Here is a 19,044-nt window from a genome sequence, read left to right on the forward strand (position 1 = left end):
AATATTGAAACCAATAAAGCCCATGTAATATAGCCAATAAAAAACAAGTCCAAATAATTCATGAGAAGACAAAAGAAATCAAAAAAATACTAACTGCTCATGTATAAAATAGTATTAAATAGATCAAAGTAGAAAAGGCCCTACCATACCAAAGAGCTAGCCCACAAGCCTTAGCTTAGGTCCTTAACTCACAACTAAATAACTAAATAGACCCTTAGCACCCAAGCCCCAAGGGACCCTTTCTTCCTTTAATTTCTGCTCACTGCCTCTCTCATCTCACACCTAAGATCTCTACTTAAGAAGAAGAGAGATGGTCAAATGGAACTTAGCCCCTTTATAGCTGATGAAGAGTGGTGTGGGAAGGTTGGTGGTGGTCCACGACAATAGCAACAGTTGGTAGAGAAGAGCAACAACGATGATTGGAGGAGAAGGGCGGCAATGGCAATGTGGGTTGAGCTTTCTAGAGATTCTGATGAGGCACTTATCACGGGAGGTAAAAACTATTGCGGTTCTCTCCTCTCAAGGTAAATGCTGCTCTTTCAGTTCTCCCCCTCAACAATGCTAACCTTCCTTCCAAAATGGATCTTGTAGTCTTCTCATTCTTTTGCTTTAGTTTTTACCAACTAAACTGCCTAATGCTTGAGCATTAACAATGCCACACCCTAAAAAATAAGAAAAATGAAAAACAAAATAAAAATAAAAATCAGATGATACATACATTTAGTCAAATACTAGTTTAAAAATAGTTCCTAGAAATGAGTCTTTGAAGAACTTCAGTGGTTTACAACAGCCTCCGAATACTAGTTTAAAGATGGTTGTTTTAAGTTTATAAAATTTCATTTTTTTTCCCTTTCCATCTGTCAAAAAAATTTCAATATAAAAAAGAAAGAAAAGAAGAAAAAAAGAAGAATTTGAGTTCAATTTTGGGCATGTGAGCTTGCCCAATATTCCAAACTCGATCGTCTCTGTCACGACTGCACTATAGCACTAGCATTTTGACAACACTGATGAACGTGAATCACATGGAAACAACACAGAATGAGACTCCTTTTCATGTTTAATTTCTACTCATACCCATCTCTCCAGATTGAAAATTTTAATCCGTCTATATTAATCATACAAAAATGTCATAATCTCTATCCTTTTCTTGATAATGAGTTGAGCATGTCTTCTATCATGTGGCTTCAACTTCTATGCAAGCTTATCTTTTCTAAGGGGAAAGTTCTATGGTGCTGAGGGAGGTACCATACCTCAGATTTTTTGTAGCCGTTGGATGCAATAGTTTTAATCTCAGCCATTGAAAATAAAAAAAAAAAAATGAAAAAAGGAAAAACTGGCTACCTGTGGCTACCTGTTGTCTCCGGTCTCAGCCCATTTCCCGTTTGTTCCCTCTCTTTCCTCATTTGAACCCCTCTCAGCCCCTCTCTTCTCCTCCATAGCTGAGCGTCTTCTCCTCCAGCTGTGTCTCGTGCTCTCATCTCCAGCTGTGTGTCGTGCTCTCATCTCCCCCAGCTGTGTCTCGTGCTCTCATCTCCAGCTGTGTCGTGCTCTCATCTCCCCCAGCTGTGTCTCGTGCTCTCATCTCCACGCTTCTCCATAGGTTGGTTGGCTGTGTCTCGTGCTCTCATCTCCACACTCCTCCATAGGCGGCCGTCTTGTCCTCCATAGTCGGTTGTGTCCCCGTGCTCTGATCTCCACTCATCCTCGACAGCCGGGTCTAGTTTCCTTTTTTTTCCTCTCTTCATTCAAGTAGTGTCTAGTGCCAAATTTATCACCAGCCCGTCTCCACATTCACAACCCTCTCTCAATCTACTCCAGAAAAAAAAAGGAAATCCTATCTTCGGAAGAAACCTAAGAGGCAAATGCGAGACAATGAAGAAATGGGGGAAAGAAAGCACTGAAGAAGGAGATAGAGACCCCTCTCACGATTAATCTTTAGTCGAGTTTCTTTTTTCTCCATTTTTTACGGAGTTTCCCGATATTTTCCTCTATTCTCCATACTCGACTCTTCTCAGGTATCTCCATCGACTGTTATTTTCAGGTGCTTTAAGTTGTCTTTGTGTATTGTTGGATGTTTTTGTGTTATTGGGTGTTTTCGGGTAAGATATTGTAGCTGTTTCGGGGGACATCTTTTTGAGTTCTGGCTTTTTTAGTATCCCCTTTGATTATGTCCATATTTAGTTTTCATATTTGGGGTTTTTTCGGGTTTTGAAGTAAAGAGTACGATATTCCCGCTCCCTCTCTCCTATCCATAACCCTTGTATTTTGTTCATATTTTATATTTTGTTTAAGGGGTGTTTTCGGCTTTTAAATTTCGTGGTTTGAAGACCCGAATTGAAGACATAGCTGGAAGAAGAAGAAGAAAAAAATGTGAGTATTGATAATGTGTTTTACAATATTGTAGCGATTATATTTCATGGTTTTTGTGAGATTTATGGATTGATGACATTAATGAAAATAATGTGGTTAGATCCATAATTGGAGATTGAAAAAGATTGATATGCTAATTTTGTGACCATTTAAAATGTACATAGATTTAGGGAGGATTTTGTAGTGGTGGTGAAAGTATGTTTGATTTATTATATTTGAAATCATATTATAAACATTGACTTAAATGCTTTGATTTAATTTTTAGGAGTGAACGTGATGGACTTGCAGTTGTTAGAAATCCAAAGAGGCCTATCGGCGCTTGGATACATTACTAGTAAGGCAAAATAGAAATATGTAAAATAATATGTTTTTTAATGTATTTTTTGTGGTTGTTATTGTTAAATTTGTTTGAAATTGTTTTGTAGTAATGATCAATTAGCCATGATGAAAGAGAAGGATAAAGGAGTCAAGATAAATGATGATGTAAGGAGTAATTTTGCTACGTCTAATATAATTACATTTTAAAATAAGAATTTAAATTATGTGAGCAATTAATGTAGTTGAGGAAAAAATTGGGCAAGAAGTGGAATGCACTTTCAAAAGTAGAAAAAGAAAATTTCATGGCAAAGTCCAAAAAAAGTTCAAAACAATATTCACTTCAAAAGGGTGTGGTTCCAAAGGTAATTTTTTTTTTGTAATGAATATTTAATTTCTTTACTTATGTATTTGTTGGAAATTATATTAATGTAAACATGTTTGATGTTTGTGTATCTTTTCAGTTATATCTTTAGACTCGATGCTCCCCCAAGCGAGTTATTAGAGTGATTGAAAATTTAGAACCAAAGCAAAAGGCAGCCATAGAAGAAATAGGATTTGGTAGCCTCTTGCAACTTCGATGTAGGAAAATTGATCATGGGTTATGTCTTTGGTTGATAAATAGTTTTAATCCGAACACTTATATGTTACAGTTGTATAATACTTGTATCAAATTATCCCTCATTGATGTTGAATTTATTATGGGATTGAGGGCAAGAGGGTTCAAGATTGGCATGAACAAAGATGTTGGTCATAAGAATGATTTATGTAAAAAATATTGTGATAAAAAAGGGCGATTGCCATTAGTGATGTTAGAAAATCAAATTAGGGAGGATAAAGAGGGAGGAAACGATTTTAAAGTTCGTTTTGTATTATTTGTGTTGGGTGCATTATTGTGCCCAACAATGAAGCTTTTTGTGAATCGCTCTTTCTTACATCTTGTGGAAGACATCGATTCAATAAAGAAGATGAATTGGGCAGAATTTGTGTTGTCCTATCTTGTGCACGGGATTGAAGAGTTTAAGAAGAAACAACAAAGTGGGGTTTGCGGTTGCTTATTGTTTTTAATGGTAATTAATTTACATCATAGTGAAATACGATTTTGTTTTAATATAATTTATGAACTAACTATATATCTATGTCAAATATACTCGTAGTTATTCTACCACGAGCATATATCCTTTGAAGAGAAATTCCTACCGCTATATACTCGACATTCTCCTCGGATTACTGCTTGGGGAGATGATGAAGTATTGGACAGGAAACGAAGATTGAAAAAACTTGGTGGATATGCAAATGAGGATGTAAGTTATAGTTTTGAAAGTCGTTTACTATTGATTTAAGTTTTTAGTGATTTAAAATCTGATATGTATTATATTTTGATGAATATATTGTAGCTCAAAATATGGGTGATAGAAAATGAGATAAGGGATTGTGTTGATGGAAATGCAACGACAATGGCGAGTGAGAATGAGGACGATGAGAAATTTGTATCCAATCTAAACAAAGATGTTATTAAACGAGTAAGTGTTTTACAATATTCATCGTGACTATCTATATTAGCATTGAACCTTTGTATTATGATGTTATTAATCACGTTCGTATATATCACTAGGTTGATGGTGGGAAGTTAATGGAGATGGATAAAACCTTTCAACAATTAAAGACACATATACTTGATATGGCTTATGGTGCAAGTAGTAGTAGTTGTGATAAAATTTTGGCTAAATTTGAGGAGAATTATACTCAAGTGAAAGGTCTCTTCCTTAGGTCAAGCGGAAAACCTTTGAGAATGCACGAGGAAGGAACGAAGAATGACATCCTCTCATGCGAGAGAAGTTTGGAAGATACGAACAATATGAATGTGAATGAACATTATCTTCACACTTTGTCAAATGACAAGTTATGCACCGAGGACTTGAATGAAAAGAATGAAGATGCATGTGCTACATCAATTGAAGTGCATATCATTCCAGACGAAAATGAAAATATCTTACCACTTCCAATCAAAAGGAGTACAAGAGATTATGGAAAGGTATGTATCATATAAAAGAAAAAATTATTTTCTTTACAACTACTTAACCATTACATAGTTAATAGATGTATATTACTGACATTTTCCATATTAGGAACCATTACGAGCACTATGTGGTTATCCTAATCATGTCATGAAAACACGTTCATCAAGGGAGAGGAAACCAAGTAAATTCAAGGTCTCCCCGTTTGTACAGAAATCAAGGAAGATGGTAAAACGTGAAGCATCAGAGGTATAATACAAATAGTTTAATATCATTGTTCTTATTTTTTGATACTTAACATATGTAGTTAATAATTATGTCTTGTTTTCGAATTAGTCAATCCCCATGTCCATTCGTGAAGACGTGGTGGATACTCAATCATTCAATGTACTTCAATCTCTTGTCGCTGATTATGTTTTCAATAAAGCGTTGTCAAAAAGGTTTGTCGCGTCTAGAACATTCATAGATGTGTTGTTACAATTTTTGCCTTCATATGCTTCCAATTTACTGAAGTTTGGTTGAACATATTATTATTTTAGTGAGCTTCTTATTGACTTTGGTCATGAACATGGAGTTCGTGGAGATTTTGCATGCTTACGTCCTAGACAAAATTTGATGGATGTTGTAAGTACCTACTTCATTTATATCAAATGCATCCTATATTAGTTAAATAAATTTATTGAAGTTATTGTTCAACAACAGGTAATAAATTTAGAAGCCTCAAAGCTAAATTATTTTGAAAGACAATTCATAGGCATACGAAGTATAAGATGCTATCTTCCCACGACATTTTCAGTAAGCTCATATTTCTCTTGTTGTTTACTTACATATTAAGTACAATATAGTAATGTTCGTATTATGTTTTCTTATTAGCAAATGATTTTGTGCGGGAGCCCTCATCCTTTTTTCGATAGAAAAACATCCATCGTTAGTAAGTACATTAGTGAATTGGATGATTGCGAGAAGGTTAGTAATTATTTCTAATGTTTAATTGCATATATGAAATTTAGAATAGATATTGTTTTCACCTATAATATAGTAGATTTTTTTTGCCCCAACTCATATATATTGTTTTTCTAACTTTACAACTATTTATTCCAATGCATGACGAATGCCCTGGTCATTGGTATCTGTGCGTCATTGACTTCAAAAACTCTCATACCCAAATTTTGGACTCATTACGATCGAAGAATAGAGACAAGTTCCGGTTTCAGAGTGTCAAAACAGTGTATGCTTTCATGTTTATATTTTTCTTCTATTCTATTTTTTCCTCTTCCATATTTATTAACACTTTCATAATAAATTAGGTTGAATTTTGTCAAACGTTCTTCAAACTATCTGACATAGGGAAAGATGTCTTCCAATTCTCCATTGATTGGGCTCCTTCGATTCCGACCCAAGAGAATGGGTTAGTATGAATACATAACTCACATTACTATTCTTTTCCTGAGGTATAATTAGACAACCATTGAATAAGTTGTTTTGTTTTTCTTTTCTCTTTCTTAGGTGGGACTGTGGAGTGCATGTCATTAGACATATGCAGAGATTCAAAAATGGTGATCCGATGACGAGCTCCGACTTTTGTAATTCTATGAAAATACGTCGAGAAATAGCATGTGATTTAGTTTTACACGAGGGAAATAGAGAAAAACAAACCATTGTGGCTATTGTTTGTACAAAGACGTCGACACGAGCAATGAAAAAATTATTATTATGATATTTTTTATTTTTCAACTATTTATCATTTCCATATCCACATATTGTCATGTTTATTGGGAAGTTGTGAGCTTCGATGACCATACATTATTAATGATTAAGTCCATTTTATTCAATATCCAAATAATCTTCTTTCAATATGGTCGTCAAAATGAAATTGTAATATATTGGTATCATTCATGTTCGACATGTGTGATTTTGTACGATCTTTAACCTAATCAGATCTGTAAATATTCATTTATCTATACTAACAATATATAGTTAGTACATTCCTACACTGGTTGACGAATGCCGTTCAGCCGGTAAGAACCAGTCCAACGATTTATTTATGTCCACTTTTCATAGGCATACGCATTATTCGTACCGGTTGAGAACATTCCTCATATTTTCAGTTGTGGAAAGTGGTTGATCAATGAAGAAATTGTCTCAACCGGTTGACGAATGATTTGACCAGTGGGAACTGGTTGACAAATATAGCAAATTGTTGAGGAATTTGCTCAATCGGTTCATGGTTTTTTAACCAGTGGCAACCGGGTGAAGATAGGCATCAACCGGTTGAGGAATTTGCTCAACCGGTTGCGTATTATGGGTAGGAAACGTCAACCGGACGAAGACGGCTGGAACCGGTCGATCGGGTATACACAACCTGTTGATCAACCGGTTAAGGCATTTGTTACCAGTGGCTATCGGATGAGGAATTTCCTCGACCGGTTGAGAAATTTTCTCAACCAGTAGGCACTGGTCAAAAAAACCTCAATCGGTTGATGGCCATTTGCTCAACTGGTTGAGGATTTGTTTAACCAGTAGCTACCGGTTGAGGAAGTTTCTAAACCGGTTGAGGAAAATCCTCATCCGGTAGCCACTGGTCAAAAATGCCTCAACCGGTTGAGGAATTTCCTCAACCGGTTTCCTCCTACAATGCTATTGTGCACAAAAAAGGGTATGCTATGAGTTGTACCAATAACTTTTCACTATGGAAACATTCGACAATGTACCATTAAGTTCAATTATAATGTTTGAAATTTATGGAAACTGGCATTACAATTCACCTAACTACGATTTACCCATTTTGAGTAAAATCACTAAATTTACCTATTTCATGTTAATTACATCATATATATTACTTTCCTATAGTTAACTCATAACCACCTAATTGTCAAACTTTAACCACAATTGAATTTAATTAATTCCGCATAATTAACCGTTTTTTTCGACATGATATAAATGAATCGGTTTCTCCATTTACCAATCATTTTATCCCTTGTTATCAATTAAATTATAAATGTAGAGGATATTGCATTCTATCTATCAACTTGACTCTTGATCAAAATTCAAACTTTTCATTAAATAGTTAAGTTAAAAGTACACATTAGTGGAAGTGATAACGTCAACTAATATAAATACTGATTTAATACCTACCATCCCTTACTCCGCTAAGGAATAAAAAAAAGGTTGCATATCCTTTTCATTTGGATATTTGTTTGGATTCCCACCTTCACATGGTGTTGACATACTTTGTTCATGTTGCTGAACTCCTGCTATCTGCACATGCACATTTCATTGTTTTTTTCAGCTACCCAATTCCATTCCAATTAATTAAACTTAATCATTAAATAATGCATATCTGAAATTTATGTCAAAAGTGTTTCTTCATTCTGATCTTACATTATTAAGTTCACCCCAATCTATGTACATGTCAGATGGGTCATTCGGCAACTACTCCCCTAACATTCCCTGCATGTTTCAATAATTAAGTGTTGTCAATTATTATTGAATTATATGTTATCAATGTTTGGAAATTATATAACAAGCCTATTGTACATACATGTAAGGTTGAAAAAATGTCAACTGATGAATTTGTTGAAGGCATCATTTCCCTTTGAATGTCACCTTGGGAAGACAAATTAGTTTCCTCCTACGTATTCATAATGCCATCAAAACAATTATGTTAGTCATTTATGTTAGCACACCTACAAAAATTAATCTTAGGGGCAATTTGTATTGAATATGACATACCATATAACCCGGCTGAGCATTTTGAGGGATTGTAGCTTGTGGACACTTTCGAATTGTGTGACCCACTCTTTTACAACGACTGCATCGTCTTCCCTTTTGAACATTCATTGCCACTTTGCCTGGATTCCCTTTAGTCTTCACAATATTTGGATCACGAACTTGGTTAGTACCTGTCGCTCCATCTGATGCTATTTTCTTCCCTTTCAAATTATAGTTATAGAGTTCCTCCATTCTCGCCGTCAAATTTTGTATTTCATTTTTGGCCTCTATAAATGAAGATGACGTATCTGACGCAAAGTAGGAGAGCTTGTTGCACATCGAACTCAATGAACCATATCGTACAAACCGATCCATGTTGTTATCCGTCTCATTCACTGGTACTGATCTTGTATACACCTTTGCTAACTTTGTCCACCTCTTCATAATACATGACTGTGGAATCTCTTCCAAATACTCCACCTTCATAACCACCACCATGTGGCAACATGGGATGCCAATTGACTCAAACATCATGCATGAGCATTTTAATGTTACAATATCCGGGCAAAATTGTACTTCCCAATTTAAGTTCGGGTGTCTAAACTTAGATAATGTGTATGCCCGCATTGAATGATCACTTACAACACCAACCACAAAGAATAACTCAGCATTTTTCATCTCCTCAAGAAATTTAAGGAAAGATTCTTTTGTGTATACCGTCGCAGCATGATTTTCAAGTATGGCTAGTTTGGTTGAAATACGGGTGAAGAATTGTTCGACTCGAACTCTGCCTTTGCCTCGTTTTTCCGTATTCTCAGTATGGCTCTATCAAATTGTTGTACAAACTCATACAGTCGCAAGCGAATTTTTAAGAATCTATTTAGATATGCATTCATACTCTCACACCTTTGTGTGGTTCTCATCCCTCCAAAGAAATTTCCACGTAAATACGCCTCTGCCCATCTTTTACGTTTCCCATATATCTCGGTCACCCAACGATTCTCATTAAGTCCCAAATTTGCAACCATTTCATGCCAAACCTTTTCGAATTCTTCTTCATTTCCACGCATGAACATGCACCTTGCAAATATGCTTGAGAAGTCCTTAATATGCACATTCGTGAATGCATTTCGTTGCAAATGCCATGAACACAATCGATGACACGTATCAGGTAATACTTTTTTAATTGCCTTACGCATAGCTTTATCCCCATCGGTTACAACAGATATGGGTCTCTTATTCATCATTGCTTCAAGAAATGTCTCCAACACCCATTCATATGTCCCAACACTTTCATCTATCAATAACGCACAACCAAATACAACAGTTTGATGGTGATGATTAACACCGACCAACACTACTAGAGGCTTTTTATAGGCATTTGTCCTATAGGTTGTGTCAAATGCTAGGACATCTCCAAAACACGCATAATCCATTCGAGCAGTTGAATCAGCCCACAACAAATTTGCTAGTCGACTTTCTTCATCAATGTTGAATTTATAAAAAAATGAAGAATCCATTTCTGCCTTTCCACACAAATAAGCCAATGTCGCTTCTGCATCACCGTCTTTAATTTCACTTCTACGCATTGCATCAACGTGATTGTATATATCTTTTTGTGTGAAACCGACGTGCTCATGTCCCCCTGATTGTTTTACCATATAGTCCATAATTTGTGTGGTTTTAACACCTACTTTACGCAAACCATCAACTTGTGCCTTATCGGGATTACTTATTGTTCGATGAGACCGAATGAATTGTGTGTTGATAGCATCGACCAAATTATGATTATGATCTCCTATAAATTCCTTTACAATCCACTTTCCATCTTTCCTATTCAAGCCTACACGAAATGCAGCTTCACATCCAACCCTAGTCAATGATCGTGGCTCACGCTGTCGCTTGTCATTTTCAATAAACTTTGTCGCTCGCTGCCCTTCTCTAGAACACACCCACTTTCGAGATATTATATCTCCATTCTTGTCTCGCTTCAAATCATCTTTTCGAATACTAAATCCGGCTACTCTAGCTAACATGTTGTAAAATGTTTCAGCCTCATCTATGCGATCGAATTGCAATTTGTAGACTTCTTCATCTGAAATACCCTTCAACACCTTCTGTTTCAAACCGTTTCCACCCATGTCGTAAGTGCCACCGATAAATGCATCGTCATTGACGACGTCCTCCTCCTTCACTTCAAACTCCCGCTTGATTGTTTTCTCCTTCACCGATTGCATCATCTACATTACATAAATAAGGTTAAAAAATTCCCCAACAAATTCACCGGATGCATTTTGGTGGTGTTCACAACATTTTTAAGTCTCTACCGGTTCAGAATATCCATCGACCATCGACCGGTCGAAGTAATCCGGTCGAGCGGATGTGGAATTTATAAACCAGTAGCTACCGGATCATGAATTTTGTCAACCGATTGAGGAAATTCCTCAACCGGTAGGCACTGGTACAAAAAAACATCAACCAGTTGATACCAGTTGATCAACCGGTTGAGGAATTTGATCAACCGGTTGAGGAATTTGCTCAACCGGTTGAGGAAATGGCTCAACCGGGTGTGTATTTTTTAAACCAGTTGCTACCGGTTGAGGAATTTTCTCAACCGGTTGAGAAATTCCTCATCCGGTATTCACTGTTTTAATATTTAAACCGATTAGCTAATTGTTTCTTTTCGTTGTTGATTTCATTAAGGCCTTCATTCCTTATCAAAACGTTATAATGTTGCCCTATTTAGGCATACTATGTTAACAAAATTTCCAACCTTAATCTTAGTTGCCATCTTCAAGGAGTTTGTTAGTCACAATAATTAATACCTCTCATCCACTTTCTTTAAAATAACACGGAAACATGGATCGGTTTAGGCTAAAAGAACACGGAAACAATTAGCCTAAGGAGGTTGCCCTATTTAGGCTAATTGCTTTTGGGTACACCGCCAAACTTATTCCAAACTTACCCCATATTGGGAGTCAATAATACACATTTCTTAAGGTTGATTCTCTCTTTTTAAGTCATTTGAATATGTATTACCCTATAATTTTGATGATGTTGTGATTTTTACAACCAACATTACTCACTTATATTAACTAAATTAATCTCAACTGTTCAACAGATCATTGATGCATATTACTAACAATGTGCTTTAGACAATCAAAATCCAAACTCTTTAACATCAATACATACCATTTAAAAATCACTATTAGGTTTTCGAAATATTCCCCCATCCATTTCAAAGATGAATGCATTAAGCTAAAAAAATGTATTATGGCTTTGTTTACCTATTATTTATTGAGTTAAAGATCATACCGTTAAAATGGAAGGTCCAAGTGTGATGCAGCTTGAGCTGAAGATTCGTCTTTTGGATGTTTTTTGTGACCTGTTCTCCAACAACTAGCAGCCCTCGTTCAGATGCTAAGGTTCTTACAATACTAAAACTCCCCCAAATATATACTAAGATATGTATGTGGTTGGTTGCTGGAGTTATTACCTTTTTTAATAGGCTGCCACATGTTGAAAACCTACCACCACAATGGTACACTTAGTGGTTGATAGTTTAGATATTTGCATCAGTTTTTTAGGTGCCATTAAATATAACATTTATATCAGTTGGGAAAGTCAGCCTAATGTGGTTATTTTTTACAGCCATTGCAAATGGATAATTGTATAACTTAAGAAAATATAAAGGGGAGATATGGACTTAATTGATAATATTGACATTTGTTACTGTTGTTTAGCCAATTTATTGTAACTATGTTTTGATACCGTTTCCTACATACTATATTTTTTCATCAATTAACGGTATTTTTAAAAAAAAATCATGCTTCCTAATATATCCTATATATGAGAAAGGTTAGTTAAGTAGACTTAATTACGTAAAATGAGATATGTTATGATATTCTACTTATGGAAATTTTAAATAAATTCAGATTCATTAATTTATGTCACTCACCATGGTATATCGTTCTTATTCGAACATTTTGTCATACAACCATAATTAATTTTAATGCCCCTATAATAGTATATGTTAGTTAATTACAATTTTAATCTAATAGGTCTGAGTATATCTTAGTGAGTTCATTACACTATATTTTTCCATGAATTAACGTAATTTATTGTTAATTAATGCTTCATAATATATCCTTGACATGAGATAGGTAGGTTAATTACACTTAATTACGTAAAATGAGATAAGTTATGATATTCTACTTATGGAAATTTTAAATAAATTCAGATTCATTAATTTATTTCACTCACCATGGTATATCGTACTTATTCGAACATTTTGTCATACAACCATAATTAATTTTGATGCCCCTATGGTAGTATATGTTAGTTAATTACAATTTTAATCTATTAGGTGTGACTATATCTTAGTGAGTTCATTAGACTATACCGTACCTATCAAACAGATTAGTTAATTTATCTGATTTAATTAACTTAAGTTCTCATATTTTATTTTCCTTAATATAAATTTTGTGAAATTAACTTCAATTAATTTCTTTAAGGTACATCAAAATATTTATTCATTTAATCCATTATAGGTTTAATCAGTTCATATGGAAACTTTTACATTAAAAGTGTAGCAAATATAATGTAAGACATTAAGTTAATTAAAATTTAAGTAGTTCATAAACTGGATGCCTCTCCACGAAGGTCGACCGATGCTCAAACCAGTTCTACCCCCAACCCCTTTGTCTTCTACTCCATTCTTCTTCATCCTCGCGCGAGACCTGAACCCGTCCGTCTTCCACTTCAGTCTTCTTCATCCTCACGCAATAGCTGAAGCCCATCTGAATACTCATGCCCCCAAAACGAGGTCGAAGCATCCTCACCCGGTCGGAAAGGGAAGAGGCCGGCGGTATCAAGGCTGCGCGGGACCAACAAAAAGACCTCCGACCGACAACAACCAAGCGAAAGCACCCACAACACCTCCGATGGAGCAAAACGCACCCCCAACAATGGTAAACGTCCGGCCGTGGAAGCAAGTCCGGAGGTTCGTAAGAAGGCCACCTTTGATCGATCTATGTTCGCAACCCCTGACCTAGCCCAACGATTTCATCTTCACTTTGTGAATCGGACCGTAATCCCGAGTAGGAACATTGCTTTTGCAAAGCTCAGTTATTTCCATTTCGATGTGCTTTTCGCGAGAATGGGTTGGCTTCCGATTGTTTCCGTCAATGAGTTCGTTTATCCCAAGGTTGTGAAATGTTTCTACTCCAATATGACATTCGAAGACGAAGGACCCATTACTACCACGATTAACGGTGTGCAGATCGTTTTTGATGTTGCTGCACTTTGTCGGATTTTAGAGATTCCAAACGAAGGGGTTTGTTTGTATGAAGCTAAGAAGTGGCCAAGGGTAGAAGGTTTCAAACCTGCAGAAGCTTTACAGAGGCTATGTGGTTACCCGAGAGCTGATAGACCAACTTCCCATTTGTTGACTGTGTTGAGTCGTATCCTACATCACATGATATCGTACATTTTCATCCCTAAAGGAGGGCACCGCGATGATGCATCTTTCTTGGAGGCTTTTTTGGTTGACAGCATTCTCACAGAAAGAAAGGTTAATATTGGTTACATAATTTTCCAACATATGAAAGCATGTTCAATCAGCGAAGATTCAGTTCTCCCCTATGGCATGTTTATCACAAAGATTGTCAAGTACTTCGATGTCAATTTGCGCAATGAGAAAGACGGGAAAAAACTCAAATCATTTGATACATATGATCGGGCTTCACTTCGGCGCATGCATTTTGTACGGAAGAAAGATGGTTCATGGGCAAGGAAGTCTTCCGTTCCCCCCTCAGAGGTTGATGTCTCTTCAGACAATGGGCCCTCCGACGATGAAGAATACGAAGATCAGGATGTACAGGGAAGAACTCATGCAAAAGCAAATGTCACACAAATACCGTCAACAGGTGGTGTAAGAGCTAGGGCGTTAACAAATCATCCTTCACTAATTAGACCGGACGACTCTGAGGCATTAGATAACCTCAATGCCCAGATTAAGTCCCTTGGTACCCGCTTGGAGGAGATTGTATTAGCCAATGACCGACGGTTGACATCTCTGGAGAATCGCATTGATGGTTTACAAGAGGAAGTTAAAGAGGGTATGCAAGTTATACGACGCCAGCATGATGAGATGATGGTCTTCTTCCGATCCCACTTCCCGCTTCATGGACCAGACCATTAATGACCCCTTCTACATTTTGTACTAGTTTTATAGTTATTAAAATTTCTTTCTGTTTTTTGACATTTGGCTAATATAAATGCCCTTTTGTTATTATGACTTCTCGTATTACTTATGGATGTTGTCATCGGCCATTCACATAAATGGCGTAAATGTATTCGCTCAATGCAAATGATGGTATATGGATGATGTATTTTCCTCTACATGTATATATTATACCTATCTTAGTTTGTTTATAGCTCTTGATATATAGGTTATTTTCATCTCTTTAAAGCTTCTTCTGTATATTTTAAATTGTTGGTAGACATCACATAATTTAGGTTCCCATTTGGGTGCCATGAATATTTTTGTCTTTTAAATATTGAGTCGGAAATCCCTGGTTTAAAGATGGCAGAAGGAAGGTTATGACTATTTCCATCAAAAGCATAGAAGAATCATGCGTTAGGAAGGTTATATTGAGTATTGGTTCCTCGTAAAACGTATGTATTCTCCTCCCTTGGTCTAATCTACTATAATATCTACGAATATGGTCAGCCTACTATATTTTTTTCCCATAAAACTTGGGCAGTTGCAAGCGTTTGCGGCATTGCATCACCCGGTACTAGTTTGTTTTGCTACCGGTTGCATGTGCCCATTTGGGTTATGGGGGAAAAATTTGGCAGTGTCAACCGGTCGAGGAACACCCTCAACCGGTCGCAAAATGTTTTGCAACCGGTAGCCACTGGCCACTTTGCCCAATGCATGAAGAAATGGCCTGTGGTAACCGGTCGAGCAGAAAGGTCTACCGGTTGAGGATAACCGGTCGACCGGTTATGCCTTATTAGGGACACTGAGCTCTATTCAAATTGATTCACAACTTCGACCACAACTGGAAGAGTCTTCACCTTCTTTAGCACTTTGGGTGATGTAGCATTTGTCTATGCTGGGCACAACGTGGTGTTGGAGATCCAAGCAACAATTCCTTCCACCCCTTAGAAGCCTTCCAAGGGATCTATGTGGACAGAAAGAGGTGATTATTGCTTATATTGTTGTTGCCTTGGTCTACATTCCTGTTTCTCTTATTGGATACTGAATGTTTGGGAACAGCGTTGCTGATAATATCATCATAACACTGGAGTAATCAAAAAGTCATAAGTAAGTTTACTAAAGTCTGTTTAGTTGTAAGGTAGGTGGTTAAAGGGTTCAAATGGATTGATGTATTTTTTTTATTTAAAAATGTTTAAATTAATGCTTTGGAAAAACAGGGGACGCTCGAGTGGTGGAAGTAGCACTTAAGTACTAGAACCGCTCAAGCACTTATCCAATGCTCAAATGCCCAAGGCTCTTGAGTGGTGGGTAAGTGCACTCAAGCAGTTATCTCGAATCTGCTAGAATATAATAGATAATTTTTTGAAAATTCATGAGTATTCTTGTTGGGAATTTGAGATACCGAACTCCTTAGCTTATAGACCTATATAAATCCTCCTTTAACCCATTTAAGGTTGGACACATTGAGAAAGACTCAACCTAACTTGCCTTGTCATTCTTAATCTCTCAATGAAGATTCAAAGCTCAAATCTTAAGTTATAAAACTTAACATCCCTTTAGTGTTGCTAAGAAGAATTCACTAGAACAATAGGAAATTGTTGTGTCATGGACATGGATCAAGTTGTAAGTTTTGGAAAGTAAATCTTAGGGGTAAGTTATGAACTCATTTTGTGTAACTTTATCTTAAATACTGGATTTTATATTAAAAGTTTTAGAGTGGTTTTTTATCTCCATAATTAGTACAGGGGTTTTATTGTAAAAATTCTTGTATCCCTTATTTGGTTAATTTAATCTCCCATGCATAAAAAGAATGTAAGTAATTAACCACCTCAAAAATCATAGCTAAATAATTTAATCTTATTTAGTGGTCTGCATGTTGAATTGACTGTTGTTAGCTTCTATGTTTTCCTTTATTCTCCTTATATTTCTCAGCAACCAAAAGGAGCCTTAAGGGATTTCTTTATACAAACCCCACAAAAATGGATAACAGATTCCTTGTTTGATCAGTCATTTTTCTATCACAGCTATTAACATCTCTTTTGTTCAATTACTTAAGTTTTTCCATTTGACTCGGTTTTGTGAAGCATATTTGAGGTTCACTTACCAAGGCACATAATCCAATTCTAGAGATTTTCTCGTTTCTTTTCTTTTGTTTTCCCTTTTTTTGGTCTTTTGTGTTCTGTTGTGGATGGTATATTATATTCAGTTGGTTTTAATGAATACAAAATACAGATTCAGTCATTTTATATGATTCTATGTTTGGGGCATTGTTTTAGATGTGCCATGAAATGTTCCATCTATGCTTTGCATAGCATTTGAAATCATATTGATTTTGCTTTCTAACAGAATTTGATATTTTTTCATTTCTTTGAATGTCTGATCTTTTTTATTTTAGGGAAAAATCTATTTTTATAGATAATACCTATTTTTAATGTGATGTAGTATGGACGGAAATCCAATGTCCTACATCGGCTGATTACTAACGTTGGTTGGGCCTTATATGTGGGGCTACCTCTACCCACAATTAGCTTAAGCTCTTAGTAGTATATGTGGTCCTGCATCATTTGGTATCAGGGTGAGGTTTTGGCCTGGCTTCCCTCGGCGAACAAAAAATTGGATTATTAGCACAATGCCCCATTAACCACATTTTTTTGCTTTATGATGCCACCATTATTACTGTGACTTGTGTGTTTGAATGCCATGGAAAACAAAAAATTGACCCCACTGCTTAGCAAACTGGTAAGGGTGTTTATTACAGTGAGTTTTGCATGGCCATTTTGGATTAAGTCCAGCTTCATTTTCTTCTTAGATGATGCTTGCTTGGGAACTCTTCCACATAAAAGGATTATTCTTTCATACAAGCAGATAACATGGATGCTTTTTTTTTTTTTTCCTTTTTAAAAATTAATGTTGTAGAAGAGAAAATCTAATGTATATGCAGATTGCAGTGTAAAAGATTTTTTGTTTTGGCTCTGCAATTACAATCACATTTCTTGTATAGAAAAATGGATGGTAATTGTCCACTAAGAATGGCTTGCTCTAGTATGAAAACCTTCAATTCATTCTGTGAAAGCTATGAAAAGAAAATTTGTGATGGCAGCCCACGACCCACATATATTCACTTTAGGCATGTTTTGAAACTATTATTTGAACGAGCCATTTTGTTATTTTTATTTGTATTTTTTTAAATTAGTATGTAAATTTAGTACAATTTTAAAATATAAAAAATAAAAGGTAAAAGTAGGAAAGAGAAGGAGATCATTTTGAACAACCAAAACTCAACTTTGTTCAGATAAAAGGACTACTTTGAACCCAAACTCATATCATGGCGGAATAGTTTGCAAGGTTGGATCAATGATAGAAAGAGTCCATAAATGCTATCAAATAGCTCTTTTTGGTGTGAAGGTTTTCTTATTAATCTCACTATTTTTGGTACAATATTGAAAAGATCTTCGGAGTACGGAAAATATAAATAAAGTATGTAGAATTAGAAAATTTTAGAGTATCGGTTTAGTATCTATTGAACTTGTAATTTTAATTATTGAAAGTGTGTGATGAAATTTAGGCCATTAAATTATTATATAAATATGCATAATAAGGAATAAGGAAATGAAACCAAATATGAAAAGAGTCAGATTGAAGTGCCAAAAGTCAGAAATGATGACAAAATTCCATCCATTTAAAATGTAGATTTTTAATTTTATTATTATTATTATTATTATTATTTTTGTTTGTTAGGGTATTAATGGAGTTTAATAAAATTCCTAACAGTTTCATGTTTCAAATTTCTCACCTTTTATTTTCAAAAGTATTTGTTGGGTTTTTATATGTACTCTTTAGAAAAACCCCCCTTTTTTTTAATGGATGAATAATAACAATGGGTGGTTCAAGTCATGGAATTAGGAAGGATTTAGGAAGCTTAAAGGGCTGTTTGTGAACCATTTTTTGAAGTAATTTTTATTTTTTATTTAAAAAACATGTTTGATAAAAAAAATTTATTAAATACAATTATTCAACAAAAATTTGACGATTGTTTTTGAAATGTTTTCAAACAAACCCTTAATATTTAATTTAAAAAACATCATTTTAAAAATTATGTATAATAAAGAAAATGTGACCAAATTGAAAGGAAATAGCATCATTTTAAATAAATGAGTAATAAATAAGAAAATTAAAAAAAAAAATTCCTTTTTACCTAATCACCGCTTGCTGATTGGTAGTTTAATAAGGTGTTAAAAAGAAGGGAAATTATATTTCAATCCATCTTTGCACACACTTTATTTACATATCCACTAAAAACCATATCTCATTAATATATTTACCTAAAATTTTAAAAATACTTAAAATATTGTTCCCATTATTCTCTCCACACTCTTCTTCTTCTTCTTCTTCTTTTCCCTCAAC

At 35.2% G+C, this 19,044-nt stretch overlaps 2 protein-coding genes and 1 long non-coding RNA gene across 3 annotated transcripts in view; all 3 read left to right on the forward strand.

The window, feature by feature from the left end:
- Positions 1 to 19,044, forward strand: part of LOC100247834 (probable 1-deoxy-D-xylulose-5-phosphate synthase 2, chloroplastic) — a 46,440-nt gene that overhangs the window by 3,945 nt on the left and 23,451 nt on the right. The window lies entirely within an intron of this gene.
- On the forward strand, positions 439 to 5,225 carry LOC132254630 (uncharacterized). Its single transcript, XM_059740640.1, has 9 exons — positions 439 to 524; positions 2,636 to 2,704; positions 2,796 to 2,853; positions 3,339 to 3,755; positions 3,843 to 3,989; positions 4,083 to 4,208; positions 4,301 to 4,720; positions 4,815 to 4,952; positions 5,040 to 5,225. The coding sequence occupies exons 1-9, from the start codon at positions 439 to 441 to the stop codon at positions 5,223 to 5,225; spliced, it is 1,647 nt and encodes a 548-aa protein (XP_059596623.1).
- On the forward strand, positions 5,998 to 6,422 carry LOC132254671 (uncharacterized). Its single transcript, XR_009466973.1, has 2 exons — positions 5,998 to 6,111; positions 6,210 to 6,422. It is a non-coding gene; the product is annotated as an uncharacterized LOC132254671 (long non-coding RNA).

Source organism: Vitis vinifera, chromosome 11, assembly GCF_030704535.1.
Source record: "Vitis vinifera cultivar Pinot Noir 40024 chromosome 11, ASM3070453v1".
NCBI lineage: Eukaryota > Viridiplantae > Streptophyta > Magnoliopsida > Vitales > Vitaceae > Vitis > Vitis vinifera.

Excerpts from the sequence above, each read along its gene's own strand:
- LOC132254630 (XM_059740640.1), top strand. The coding sequence starts at position 439 with ATGGCAATGTGGGTTGAGCTTTCTAGAGATTCTGATGAGGCACTTATC. Across the intron at positions 4,209-4,300 it reads ACAAAGATGTTATTAAACGA|GTTGATGGTGGGAAGTTAAT; the intron begins GTAAGTGTTTTA and ends ATATATCACTAG. Across the intron at positions 4,953-5,039 it reads TAAAACGTGAAGCATCAGAG|TCAATCCCCATGTCCATTCG; the intron begins GTATAATACAAA and ends TTTTCGAATTAG.